The sequence below is a fragment of the Loxodonta africana genome, chromosome 4 (assembly GCF_030014295.1).
Source record: "Loxodonta africana isolate mLoxAfr1 chromosome 4, mLoxAfr1.hap2, whole genome shotgun sequence".
NCBI lineage: Eukaryota > Metazoa > Chordata > Mammalia > Proboscidea > Elephantidae > Loxodonta > Loxodonta africana.
In genome coordinates, this window is record NC_087345.1 from 12,648,380 (window position 1) to 12,662,120 (window position 13,741).

A 13,741-nucleotide genomic window follows, 5' to 3' on the forward strand; every position below is an offset into this window, starting at 1 on the left:
TCCCTCCTTGGTGTTTTCTTACCAGATTTCCCCCAGATTGCGTAGCAGCTCCGAGTCACAGGCCAGGGCTTGAGCCAAGCCAGTTCTGGGCTTGACAGCCAGCCAGCAGTCTGGTAAATGTCAGCCGAGGGTCGGCACGTGCCAGGCCCCATGTGAAGTCCTGAAGTTACCAAGATGAATAGACATGACTCCTGCCCGCAGAGAAGTCAGTCTGACGTAAGCAGGCTGACAGACGGGACGGCTTCTGGGTCGGCTCCCACTCAGGGCAGCACTGTGCAGAGAAGGGCCATGGCCTGGGACTCGGAAGCTAAGTTCTCTGCCTTGTGGGGCAGTGTTCAGGGTCACGTGGACAGCCCTTAGTGCCTGGGGAGACCCTGACAGGAGTTTACTGCACCTGTGAGGTTATATTATAACGTTAATTACAGGCCAGCTAATAATGGCCCTGATGGCTATGGTGTCTGTGCCCTGGGAGCCCAGCTGAGAGGCGACGGTTGGCAGTGGCTGGGAAGGCCCCAAAGATGACGTGGCACATTTGGAGGAGGTACAGAAAGACATCGTAGGCAGAGGGAATGGTGTGTGTAGGGGCCGGTGGCCAGGCAGAGCGTGGAAGCGTCCTCGGGAAGGGAGCACTTGCCAGCCTCAGCCACATCCTACCCGAGGAGTGGAGAGATGAGAATGAGTGAGGGCAGCAGGTGGGGCAGCAAGGAGGAGGAAGCTGACGCGGGGCTAAGATGGAGGTTGAGCTCGGATAGAGGGAAGGAGGCAAAGCTGGCTGGATGGAGGGAAATGGGCGAGGAGGAGGGAGACAGTGAGTTCTGAGGGCTGCCAAGAATAGGGTGCTGGGAGAGGCTGTGTTCCCACCTGCCAGCACACTCCTCCTGTGGACTCATGCCTGCACCCACACACGCTCACATACCTTTTTCCCCAGGCTCCCAGTTGACCTTCAGGATTCATCAGGCTCCTCTCCTCTAGGCCGTCTCCCCGGTCTCTCCTAGGCGGTCCCATTCTCCCAGAGGGCTGGTGTGTAAACTCCCTGGGGGCAGGGACCGTCCACATCTCCACACCCCACCTGGCCCACAGTGGGCAGCTGGGTCTACTGGGAGGCCGCAGGCACAGTCCTAGGCGTTCTCAGTCCTGCCAGCATCTCCCTCGGGGTGGATGGGCCGGCGTGGGCGCTGGTGCGCCTCTGTCCTGGATTGCCACCCTAAGGAGCTGGGAGGTTGCCCTGCCCCACAGGGCCCCCGCTGGGTATAGAGACTGTGAGAAACCACCTAGATGTTTGAGGTGTTTGTGGTCAGTGAGCTCCATCCCCCAGAGCATGCGTGGCCCCAAGACAGATGGGGTGCACTTCTAGAGGAAGGAAGAGCCTCAGGTGACGGCCCTTGGTGGGAAGACACTGCTGGGAGAGTCACTGCAGGGCCAACCCAGGCGGAGCCAGCGGCTCCTTCCTGTTCCTGTGTCCATATCTGCGGCCTTCCCCCAGAGCAGGTTTCCTCTCGGCCAGCGGCAGTGCACCTCAGGGGCCTTGGCCACTTGTGGGTTCCGCTCCTCCTGTTGTGAAAAGCAAGCCCTCTTCCCTCATGCAGACTCTGGTTGTGACATGGACCTTTTGAAATGTCCCACTGGCCTCTGTAGCTCTCCCTCAGGCTCCCTGTTCCCCTCTTTTCTTCCTCCTGGTCCTGGGATCCCCCTGCCCCACCTCCCAAACAGCCTGGCTTGCAGCCTTGACAGACACCCACAGGCACACTCGGGGCTTGATGGGCTCAGGTCAGGGCAGTCACAGCCAGTGGCCTCTGCTGGGGTGCCTTCTGTCTCAGCCTTAGACCCTGGCTCCCTAGTCTGTTCCCGGCCTCTGGAGGGTCAGCCAGGAGGAGCCGCACTCATTTTGTCCCTTTAGGCAGGGCAGGGTCCATCAGCGTCCAGGGAGTAGGGCGTTCTGTACAGCTGGGGTGGGGAGTGAAGAACATTTAACTGCAGGAAACGGAGGGGAGGCGGGGGACAGCAGCAGGGTCTCCCAGGGAGGCAGCTGGCTGGAGGGAGGGAAGAAGGTGGAGCCTGACTGAAGACTGGAAAGCAGAGAAGAAAGCAGAGGGTCAGCACTGGTGCCTTTCCTCAGCGTAGAGCACATGGTGGCCCATAGCTTCTCTCTGGTCTTTGTTCCTGGTCCTGAGGATGGACTGTCCCGGAGCTCTGGGGCTTCTCTGGGGACAAAGCCTACGGCCTGCTGTCACTTTGCTGAGGCGTGAGGGGGCGGGGCCAGTGCTCTACTCGTGAGCAAGGCTTTTCCTCTGCTCAGCCAGCATGGGGCCAGAGGTGGGGCCTCATGCTGGCTTTGGGTTTCAGTGGGCCAGGTGAACTACCCGAAAGTAGCAGACAGCTCTTCCTTCGATGAGGACAGCAGTGATGCCTTATCGCCCGAGCAACCTGCCAGCCACGAGTCCCAGGGCTCCGTGCCATCACCCCTGGAAGCCCGAGTCAGTGAGCCACTGCCGAGTGCCACCTCTCTGTCCCCCACTCAGGTGAGCTCCGCTTCTTTCAGATGCTTCCCCAATTCCCTGAGCTCACCAGAGCTGCCTCTGCCCTGGCACAGGGAAGCGGGGGCGCCCTAGTAGCCAGAGCCTGGCTGCTTCAGCGCCAGTGAAGGGAGGGAGATGTCGGCAGTGGGCCCCCTTTTGTCACAGGCAGTTTGGACTGGCCTGAGCCTGCCTGAGCCAGTCGAGGGCCTAGCTAGAGGACATCGGCTCAGGCTGCCTTAAAACTGGACCCATGGACCTCGCTGGTCTGCCCCCATTTTCCTTCATTCCAACAGCGACTTTTCTTGATCTTACTCAGCCCAGCAAGCCTTTCACCACCCTCTGCTCTGCTTCTCCCTCTCTCTCTGCCGCTCTGGGGGCGGCTCCTGTAACCGCCTGGTCTTTGCCTGTCACTGGCCCTTTGACACTGATGCCATCCCAGGAGGTGATTGCTACCCCTGCCCCCTGTACGGGACCCTGCCTCCACCCCTGGAGGTGGCCTGTGCCTGTGTGGCTCTGCAGCCTCATTTCCCCCTCCCACTCAGGTTGTGTCCCAACTGCCGACCGGCCCCGACCCTGGAGAAACCCTCTTCCTGGCAGAGCAGCCGCCTCCGCCGCCCCCTCCTCTGCTGCCTTCCAGCCTCACCAATGGAACCACCGCCCCCGCTGCCAAGCCCACCCCGACCCTCATCAAGGTACAGTTCTCTCAGGGGCCACACCCTCTTTTCACCCCCTAAGCCTTCTGTGACCACATTCCCGCTGAGGGGTGACTGCAGAGGGTGGGATGCACGCCATTCCCTCATCAGAGACCAGCACAGGCCACTGAAGTAGTCTGGAATGTCCGCCGTGTTCTCCTTTCACATCACGGTAGCTGTGTCCCAGGCACTGGGCTGGGCTTTCCATCCATTCATTCCTCTCTCAGCCACCAGCAAACACCACACCTTCTCATTTAAGGCCATCAACAACCTCGTGAGGCAGTGGGGTCAGAGTGGCACCTTTGGGTTTTGGTTGTTACTCTCCTTCTCGAAGACCTGACCTGAAGTAACTGAAGGGGGCAAGCTTTACCACTGGGCCACAGAGCTCTCCCTGGGGGCCTCAGCGGGCAAAGGGGAGTCAGGTGGTCTTTTCAATGGCCCTCCTGTCCTGAAGCCACCTCAGCCCAGGAGCTCTGCAACCTCAGTCCCCAGGATCCCCCCCACCCCACCTCCTGTGCTTCTGCTGGGCAGGTTGCTGACTCCCCTCTTCTACTCAACTTCGTCATTCTCTGAGTCCTCTGGGCTCCTCTCCACACAGTCCCTGGCCACCACGCGTCCTCTCCTCTTGCCGCTAGTCCCAGGAGCCTGGGAGCCCTGCAGAATCACGCTTTCTCAGCCTCGCTGAGCCCTCGCTGCGGCTCTTGGGCTGACCTGGGCCTGCCCCTGTGGCTCCCTCCTTCTGTGCTGTGGTGACGCCCTCCCTCCCTTATCCTACTCCTCTGTTTGCGGGCGAGGCATCGCCACTGAGGCCATCAGCTCTCCCCACTCCACGCGAGAAAGTGTGCTGCCCCCATCAGTACGTCCTTCCTCCAGGCCCAGGGCAGTGAGGGGTCTCCCCAGCCCCCCTGTGCCCTGGACGTTTTCCACTTTCTCCAGGACGTCGCCCCTGTAGTGGGCACCTCTCTGTGCATCTGCATTTTCTTTCTTACTGTCCACAGAGGTCAAAGGTTGTCCCCCAAAATACCTCCTCAGACTTGCTCCTTGCCACATTCCTGTTTCCTTCCTCTGACACCATGCGTTTGAAAGGGTACTTTCTCCATACTTTGTCTGGATTTCCCCTTGCCTGGGCCTTGCCTCAGCCTCTCAGGGCTCCCAGTGCTCCCAGCCCCACCAGTGAGCTGAAGCAGCTCCCCTCAGCCCTCTCCAGGGCCGATTGCTCACCTTTCCCGCTCTGGTGGCTCCTCTCGCTGTGGTAGCTACTCTTTCCTGGGCTCCTTTTTCTCCTCTCTTCTGGGATGGGGGTTGCTCCTCGGTTCTGCCCTCAGCCTTCGTGAGGTCACCTTCCTCCCACGGCTCCATCGCCCTCTCTGCCTGCTCCTGTTTTCACCCACGTCAGTTCTGGCTCCACCTTCTAGCAGGTCTACCCTCCTCATTCCACCTTTTCTGCCTCTTCCGCCGTGTTCACAGTGGCCATAGCTCAAACGCCTCACCTGCCACCTGCCCAGGTTGTCAGGTCTTCCTCCAGTGAGTCACCTCTGCCCAGACCCTCCCTTCAGACCCACCTCTGCCTGCTGGAGACCCCAGCTGTCCCTGCATCGTGTCACCACCTTGATGTTCCCCACCTACCAGGCCTCCCTGGCACTCCCCAACTAGCGCTTGTCCACCTGGCCCCTTCCTGTCTGCCCAGTCCTCTCTGGCCTTCTGGCCCGGTGAGAAGCCTTCCCTGCTGTCCAGCAGGGAGACTTTGCAGGCACACTGGGTACATGAATATGGGCTCGTGGAGTCCTAGGCTGAATCCCAGCTCCTTCATACAGCCGGATTGGGATCACTAGTGACCTGAGGGAAGTGACTTCTCGGAGCTGCTTCATGTTGTTGCCTCACTTTCCAGTGCCCACAGTCATTCCTGCTGTGGCAGGGCTCTCCAAGGTTGGCACGACACAGCCCGTCCAGCTCCACCGGCAGTGCCCACTCTGCCGGGCACGTGGATGCCTGTGACTGTGGCCAACGGTGCCTCTGAGCTGGGGCCTTCTTAAGATCAGACGTACACGGCGCCCCTCTGATGCCCCCCTCCCTGCTCTGGCACACTCCTGGGCACTGAGGAGGCTTCTCTTTGGAGGGGCTGCAGCCCAGTCGGGGAAGAGTGGAAGTGGACAGGGTGGAGGGTGGCCTTCTCAGCCACCGCGGCGTGGGAGGGAGGGCTGTCCCGCTCCTGGGCCTCCTCAGTAAGAAGCCTGCGCCTCCCATGACGTGCCTTCTGTCCCCCACAGCAAAGCCAACCCAAGTCTGCTAGCGAGAAGTCGCAGCGCAGCAAGAAGGCCAAGGAGCTGAAGCCAAAGGTGAAGAAGCTCAAGTATCATCAGTACATCCCCCCGGACCAAAAGCAGGACAAGGGGCCGCCCCCCATGGACTCCTCCTACGCCAGGATCCTCCAGCAGCAGCAGCTCTTCCTGCAGCTTCAGATCCTTAACCAGCAGCAGCAGCAGCAGCAGCACTACAACTACCAGGCCATCCTGCCTGCCCCGCCCAAGTAGGCGCGCGCCCCTGCCCGCCCCTGCCCGCCCCGCCCCTGCCTGCCCCGCTCCTGCCCGCCCCGCCCCTGCCTGCCCCACTCCTGCCCCATCGCTGCCCCACCCAAGTAGGTGCCCACCTGACCCCCACTCCTACCCCACCACTGCCGCACCCAAGTAGATGCCTACCTGCCCCCTACTTCTGCCCCATCACTGTCCCGCCCATGTAGGCACCCACCTGCCCCCACTCCTGCCCCATCGCTGCCCCTCCCAAGTAGGCACCCATCTGCACCACCCACCCCTGCCCAACCCGTCACTGCCCTGAGGCCAGCAGATGCCAGGCTTGTGGGGGTGACCCCAGACTTCAAAGCATCCTTGGTCTGGACTCACAAGAGTGTCTCTAGCAGGGCTACCCTGCAGCCCAGGCTCTTGGCTTCTGCCTGCAGCAGCTGAGGTGGTGTTTAAGGGACTTATTTCTGCCTTTCCTTCTTCCCAGGCCGGCAGGGGAGACTCTGGGAAGCAGCGGGGCCCCCCCAGTGCGCAGCCTTTCCACGACCAGCAGCAGCCCCAGCTCAGGTGCCCCTGGGACCAGTGGGCTAGTGCGTCAGAACAGCATTTCACTGCCGGGCAAGCTGGGGGCCCTGCCCACCAACCTGGATGAGATGAAGGCAGGTGGCTGCCCCTCCCACAGGGGCTTTCTGGGAGTCTCATTTGGAGGCAGGGCAATCAGCGGGCCCTGGACCCACAGCCCTTGGGGGCAGGGGCAGGCAGGGCTCCCAATTCTGGCCTTCATCAGACAGGCTTCTTGTGCAGGCTACACCCTCTTCATCGTCACTGTCACTGTCAGTCCAGGGCCTCGGGCGGGGCTCACACAGCAGCTGTGGGCCTCTTCTCTCCCTCGACCTCGGCAGTGCAGTACCAGAAATGGGGGTGATACCCCATTCTAGGGTGCCTAGAGGTAGAGCAGCCCCAGTGACAGAGCGGGGATTCAGACTAGGGGCTGTCCAATTTCAGCACCCTCACACTATCCGCTGTATCAGCTGATGCTCCCCGGAACCTGCTTGTGCAGCTCCCGGGTCCTGGGCTTGGGGTCTCTGTCTGATCAAATGAGTGGACCAAATTCCCTGCAAGGTTTGGCCTCTAGACTGGTGGACCCTACCTGGGCCATGAGCTGGATCCCAACAGAGACCCAGCCTCATTGAGGTGGCTGGGATTGGGTGCTGGCCTTCAGGCTGGACTGGACCCCAGCTCTGCCCCTCACTAGCTTTGTCGTCCTGGAGGTGTTACTTTATGTTTGTGTGCTCAGTTTTCTCATCTGTAGAATGCGCTTAGTGCCATTAAGTCTACCTGAGCACGAGGCTGGTGGCTGGGACAGCTGTAGCTGCCATGTGCCTGGCACAGGTCGGGGGCTCCCAGTCTGGCTGGCAGCCAGAGCAGGCATTTTAACTAGGCCCTGGGGTGTGGTACAGGTGGGCAGAGGGAGGAGGTGGGTGGTGGGGCATGTCTTGTTCCCAGGGCTGTGGGAGGGTGAGGGCCTTGATGTCGAATGGCCAGTGGAGCCTGGCAGAGACGAGGCCTAACAGACAACGTGCTTGTCCCTCCTGTCCTCCCAGGCTGTCTTCCTGGCTGGACCCAGTTCCTTTGTCCAGCTGTCCATACCCACTGCCTGGATGAGGCCCAGGGCTCCCTGCTGACCTGGCTTTCAACCCCTTGTAGGTGGCAGAGCTGAAGCAGGAGCTCAAGTTGCGATCATTGCCTGTCTCAGGCACCAAGACTGACCTGATTGAACGCCTGCGAGCCTACCAAGACCAAATCAGCCCCACCCAGGGGGCCCCCAAGGCTCCTGCCGCTGCCTCCATCCTGCCCAAGGCTGGTGAGGTGGTGGTAGCCTTCCCGGCGGCCCGGCTGAGCACAGGGCCAGCCCTGGTGGCAGCAGGCCTGGCTCCCACAGAGGTGGTGGTGGCCACGGTGACCAGCAATGGAGTGGTGAAATTCGGCAGCACAGGCTCCACACCTCCTGTGTCTCCCACCCCTTCAGAGCGCTCCCTGCTTAGCACGGGCGATGAGAACTCCACACCCGGGGACACCTTTGGTGAGATGGTGACATCGCCCCTAACCCAGCTCACGCTGCAGGCCTCGCCGCTGCAAATCCTCATGAAGGAGGAGGGCCCGCGGGCTGGAGCCTGCTGCCTGAGCCCGGGGGCACGGGGCGAGGTGGAGGGGCGTGACAAGGACCAGATGCTGCAGGAGAAGGACAAGCAGATTGAGGAGCTGACGCGCATGCTCCGGCAGAAGCAGCAGCTGGTGGAGCGGCTGAGGCTGCAGCTGGAGCAGGAGAAGCGGGCCCAGCAGCCCGCCCCCGCCCCGGCCCCCACCCCGGCCCCGGCTGCCCTTGGCACTGCTGCCACGGCTGTGAAGCAGGAGAGCAGCTTCACCAGCTGCCAGCTGAGCCGGCTGCCCCCAGGCCCGGCACACGCCTTCGCTCCCAGCCTGGCCACCTCCACTGCTGACCACGCAGACGCCGGCGCCCCAGCCCTTGCACCCCAGGCGGTGGTGGTGAAGCAGGAAGCCGGGCTGCCGGAGCCTGCGCCGGTGCCCACCCCTCAGCTGCTCCTGGGCCCCCGAGGCTCTGGCCTCATCAAGGGGGTTACACCTCCCACCCTCATCACCGACTCCACTGGGACCCACCTCGTGCTCACCGTGACCAATCACAATGCAGATAGCCCTGGCCTGCCCAGTGGGAGCCCCCAGCAGGTATGTGGGCTGGGGGAGTGGGGCCGGGCAATGTGAACACAGGTCAACTAGTGACAGCCCCCGTTCCCAGCACCCCCAGGTGCCCAACTTTTGTGTTTGCTTCATTTAATCTTCTCTGCACCCTCTATAGGGAGGGCCTGGCCATCCCCCATCTCAGCAGTGAGGACACAGGACGGTCAAGGGCCTGTGCAGATGCACCGCCCCGAGGGCCCCCTTGACCTCTGGCTGTTGATACTAGAACATTGTTAGCACCTGGACACTCTCAGTAGGCCCAGGCGCCCATTGCTGCAGACGGTGGGGAAGGGGTATAGGTGGGGCCTGGGGGCCCCTTGCCCCTTGCCCCTTGCCCCTTGCCCCTTGCCCCTTGCCCCTTGCCCCTTGCCCCTTGCCCCTTGGTGCAGCCACCCTGGCTGAGCCTGCAGGTGTCTGTGGGTCTGGCCTGGGGCTGACGGACAAGCCTGGTGCTAGCTCCTCTCCCTCAGGCCAGCTGTCCCCCGCCACAATGTCACTGGCAGCTGGTTTGCTGCTCTGCCACTCTTAACAGCCCAGACCCTCTACCCAGCCTGGCCCACAAGGGAGGCCACTCTTATGCCCTGTGTGCCTAGCCCTGTGGAGCTAGGAGAGAGAGGCTGTGAGAGGAGCCAGGCCCCTCAGGGTGGGAGACAGGGACTCTGAGCAGCCTCAGGCAGAGAAGGATGTAGATGTCTCAGCTGGGGGCAGGACTCAGCCCAGAGCCCCTTCCTCTCCCCACGTGGCATGTACCAAACCCAGGTCACCCCATGCCTGCCCAGCTGTCTGCAGGGTCAGAGATCAGGGTCTTCCGCATCTCGTACCCTCCTCCCCGGTGGCATCCAGGAGAGCTCCTTGGAAGGAGCCAGCAGAGCTGGCCTGGCCAGAAGGGGGTGCCTGCCACTTGCCTCCTGGAGTGCAGGGAGGGGGCCTGTCCCTGCTTCTTCCCACTCTTCCCGCAGGCAGGTCTGCCCTGCAACCGCTCTTCTCTCCCCACCCTCATGTCCAGCCCTTGTCCCAGCCTGGCTCTCCCGCCCCTGGCCCACCCGCCCAGATGGACCTGGAACCCCCGTCGCAGCCCCTCTTTGGGCCCCCCACTTCTCTGCTGAAGAAGGAGCCGCCTGGCTATGAGGAGGCCGTGAACCAGCAGCCCAAACAGCAGGTGAAGAGGGCAGACTGGGGCCTGGCCGGGCTGCTGCACTGGGCCACTGGAGGAATGGGGGCTGGCAGTAATCCTCTGCCGCAGGCCTTGCCGGGTGGGCCTGATGGTGCAGGAGGGCGTCCAGTGTCTGGCTTCCAGCCTGGCTGAAGCGCAGGGGTGGAGGAGCCATCCAGCCCTGTTCCCAATCCTCACCTTTTCTCTTTTTGTCCCACAGGAAAGTGGTTCCTCAAGCCAGCAGATGGATGACCTGTTCGACATTCTTATTCAGAGTGGAGGTGAGTCCCAGCCCCCATGCTTCCTCCTCTCCCTGTCCCAGGTTGACACAGCCTAGGCTGGTTGATCGGTGAGTATGTGTGTTTACTGAACACCTGCTGAGTAGCAGACCTCGCAGTAAGCACTTGGGGCATGCCAGTGAGTGAGACAAGCCCTACCTTGGCCTGGCAAGAGGGCTGAGAAGAGGGGTGACCTCAGCGTGGTTCACCTTACCAGGCACCTCTGTGGGGACACTATTCTGGGTGCTGGGGCTGTTTGGCAAACAAAATAGAGACCTTTGTCTTTGTGGGGCTCCCCGTCTAGCATGGGGAGATAAGTCGCCAACAGACCGCGTAGTAACTGACATGTCAGAAAGGGGTGCGTGTGGCGGAAACAAGTAGAGAAGGGGGAGGTCATGGGGACGGGGTGGGAGAGCTGTAGCCCGGGCGTGCCTGGCGTGCTCGAGGCCAGAGTGAGCAGGAACGGACCAGTCAGAGAGGTGCCGGGCCACAAACTATGTGTCTCGTTCTGGTTTTTAATGCGTTCATTGCTGTGATAAAGGAGTAGGCTGTGCACAGGTTCTTGGAGGAGGGGACCTCACCAGATGGGGTTCAGGATGGGCTTCCAGGAGGAGGGGTTCAGAATGTTCTACCTGTGCAGAGGGGGCACAGCATGAAACGTTCTGGAGGAGCAAGGCAGATAGACGGACAGACATTTGAGCATTCAAGCCTCAAGTGCTGGCATTGGGTGGGGCTCAAGGTGGTTGTTGGCAGAAGGTGCCGGAAGGGTGGCTGGACAGTGTCTGGACTGATCTCAGGGCAGCCGGGAGGCCGCTGCAGGAAGGTGACAGGAGGGAGATGGTCTCCTTTGTGACTTGCTCAAGGTCATGTGGGTTTCTGGGCAGGGGAAGAGTTTAGGGTAGAAGGTGACAAGAGGAGGAGTCAGGTGACAATGCAGCAAGTGGCAGGCGGAACTGCAGGCAGTAGTGGAGGGACTTGAGCAGCATCAGGAGGACAGGGGGATGACTCTGGTGACGACCATTTGAGGGGTCAGCAGTGTTGCCAGGGCCCTGGCTTCTGCAGCCCGATGGGAGGTGTAGTCTGTCCAGCACAAAGGGTCCCAAGAAGAGACATGACAGGAGGACATGTTGGAGGGGAGGATTCTGGTCTGGGCAGGACCCAGCCGGTAGAGCCAGATGAGGATGGGACAGGTATTGGGACACAACAATGGCACAGCCCTTGGGGCCCATGTAAGGAGTTGATAGGCTGGTGCATGCAGCACACAGGGACACCGCACAGCAGAAGGGTGAGTGACCAGTCGTCCACTTTACAGTGGGGACTTGATGCTGGGTGAGCTTTATCTCAAAAAAAACCCAGGTTACAGTTACCTGTGAGTGATGGCCATCCCTGAAGACATTAAACTCAGTGGAGGGAGGACTAGGGTCCTGTTGGCCCTCCATGTCCTCAGGATTTAGCACTGCTGCTTGCACACAGAAAGCTCTCAAACTTCGATGAGAGAATTGAGAGAAAAGGAGAGAGATCCCCTTGTGAGGTGGTAGCACGGACTAGGATGGCAGTGACAGGAATAGAGAAGGCAGTTACTGCATCTAGTTCTGTTTAAGATTATGCTTGTTTTTGAAGCAGTGTACCCAGACACATGACTGTCATATTAGAGTAACTATTTAAAGGTAAAAGAAAAGGAAAAAATGCAGCGCCCAGTAGCTATTGTTACTCTTTAACACCTTGGCTTGTTGAGAGGCAGATGGCAGTTGTGTGTGCAGCCTGGGGTGTGCTTCTCACAAGTGTGGATGGTGCTGCGGCTGTTGGTGGGCCCTCTGAGACCCCAGCACCGGGGCTGCCCCAGGCAGTGGACAGGCTGGTCCAGAGCTCAGGAGCGGCACACCTGCACGTCCAGTGCCTAGTCGGGGACGGAAACTACAGGAGGGACGAGGCTGCCTGGGTGGCAGAGAGGGTGCGAGAAGCTTGAAGGCCTTGAGCACTGGCGTGCGTTAGGGGATGCCGGAGAAGCGGCAACGGGTGCTGCTTGCCCCAAAGCGGGCACTGAGAGGTGGCAGGGACACCAGGAGGAGATGCTTAGATGGGGTGGTGGGACTTGCAACACTTGTCGAAAGGGCTCAGTGTCAACTGGGTGGGAGAGGGAAGGAGCCAGCCTGGCCCTGCTTCTGACCCCGTTACCTCCTTGGTTGGCAGAAATCCCAGCAGACTTCAAGGAGCCATCATCCCTTCCAGGGAAGGAGAAGCCCTCTGCCCCGGCAGCCTGTGCCTCCCCGCTGGCCCCACAGCCCTCGCCCTGTGCCGAGCTCCCGCAGACGGCCCCCCCTCCGTCAGGCTCACCCGCCCTCCCCGGGCGCCTGGAGGACTTCCTGGAAAGCAGCACAGGGCTGCCCCTGCTGACAGGCGGGCACGAGGGTCCAGAGTCCCTCTCCCTCATCGACGACCTCCACAGCCAAATGCTGAGCAGCTCTGCCATCCTGGACCACCCCCCCTCACCCATGGACACCTCGGAATTGCACTTTGTGCCTGAGCCCAGCAGCACCATGGGCCTGGACCTGGCCGACGGGCACCTGGACAGCATGGACTGGCTGGAGCTGTCGTCGGGCGGCCCCGTGCTGAGTCTGGCCCCCCTTGGCACTGCGGCCCCCAGCCTCTTCTCCACGGACTTCCTGGATGGCCACGACCTGCAGCTCCACTGGGACTCCTGCTTATAGCTTCTGCTTCCAGAGATGGGGCCTGGGGTGGGGCCTGGGGTGTTCCATGGCACGGCCCCCCCTTTGGCCTGATTCCACCTCAGCGTGGTTGTCTTGACAATCACGGTCCTTGCTTCCTCTTCCCTGGGAGGCCAGGCAATGGGTCCCTGTGCCAGGCTCAGGCTCACGGGGTGGGGGGAGAAGCCTTCGGTGCAGCTCTGGCTCACCCTGGTGTCAGAGGCCAGGCCTGTGCAGGGCATTTTAGCATGACCTCCTTTTCTGAGGTGTCACTGTCTGGCTAAGACAGGAGAGGCCCAGGGCCAAGGTGGGTAGAAGGCTCATCTGCCTTTTCTTCCCACCGAGGGAAGAAACCAACCTGGGCTTCTCCTTCCTGTCAGCCAACCACAGGGCTCCCAGGCTGCCACAAGGGGTCTCCCTGCTGTTTGAGTGTCTTGGACAATGTGACCATTTAGTGGTTAGTGGCAAAAAGTTTCTGTACAGGTGTATATACTTCTATATTATATATCAACATGCATCTATATACCTTATTTTTGGGATGGGTGGGAGGTGGGTGCAGCTCCCTCCTGTCCTGCTCTGCACATACAGATGGGCCTGGGCACAGGGTCACCTCAAACTGTGACATGGGGTCACCTCAAACTGTGACATGTGAGCATGGTCCTGCCCCAGCCTGGTGTGGAGCCACCCAGGCCCACCCATCACGTGTGTGTTTGACATGTAGACATCCTGCCACACCTGCTCTATCTGTCGTGGCTCCTTATCAGTGCCACCAGGGCAGAGGTGCTTCCTGGCCCTGTTCCTGCCACAGTCTGCCACCTGCCCACATCCCCTCCCGCTGCCCACTGCAGACACCATCAGTCAGAGTCAGCCTCAGCCTGGGACAAGAGGGCACCGGCCCAGCTCTACCAGTGGGGCGTGAGGGGTGGGCGGGAAGCTCTAGCTGCCTCCTGTCCTGATCATCTGGCCTGTCACTCAGGGGGCGTAGGGCTGCAGCCACCAAACAAATGCTGCATTGGAGGGGGGACGCTGTGTGAACTCTTTAAAATAAAAAGTACTGGCTGGCTTCAGTCCATCTTGTTGGACCTGTGCGCGGGTGGCGGTACAACTGGGCCCTGTGTGTGCTC

The 13,741-nt window shown here is 61.0% G+C and overlaps 1 protein-coding gene across 6 annotated transcripts in view; it reads left to right on the forward strand.

Moving 5' to 3' along the window:
- The window catches only part of MRTFA (myocardin related transcription factor A), a 212,486-nt gene extending 198,802 nt beyond the window's left edge, over nucleotides 1-13,684 (forward strand). For all 6 annotated transcript variants that reach the window (XM_064283481.1, XM_064283484.1, XM_064283482.1 and 3 more), the window contains 8 exons: nucleotides 2,344-2,519; nucleotides 3,059-3,208; nucleotides 5,476-5,735; nucleotides 6,212-6,383; nucleotides 7,432-8,469; nucleotides 9,488-9,640; nucleotides 9,855-9,915; nucleotides 12,103-13,684. In XM_064283481.1, coding sequence (XP_064139551.1) covers nucleotides 2,344-2,519; nucleotides 3,059-3,208; nucleotides 5,476-5,735; nucleotides 6,212-6,383; nucleotides 7,432-8,469; nucleotides 9,488-9,640; nucleotides 9,855-9,915; nucleotides 12,103-12,620 — 2,528 coding nt within the window. In that variant the 3' untranslated portion in view covers nucleotides 12,621-13,684. The remainder of the gene's footprint in view (nucleotides 1-2,343; nucleotides 2,520-3,058; nucleotides 3,209-5,475; nucleotides 5,736-6,211; nucleotides 6,384-7,431; nucleotides 8,470-9,487; nucleotides 9,641-9,854; nucleotides 9,916-12,102) is intronic.
- The last annotated feature ends 57 nt before the right edge of the window (nucleotides 13,685-13,741 follow it).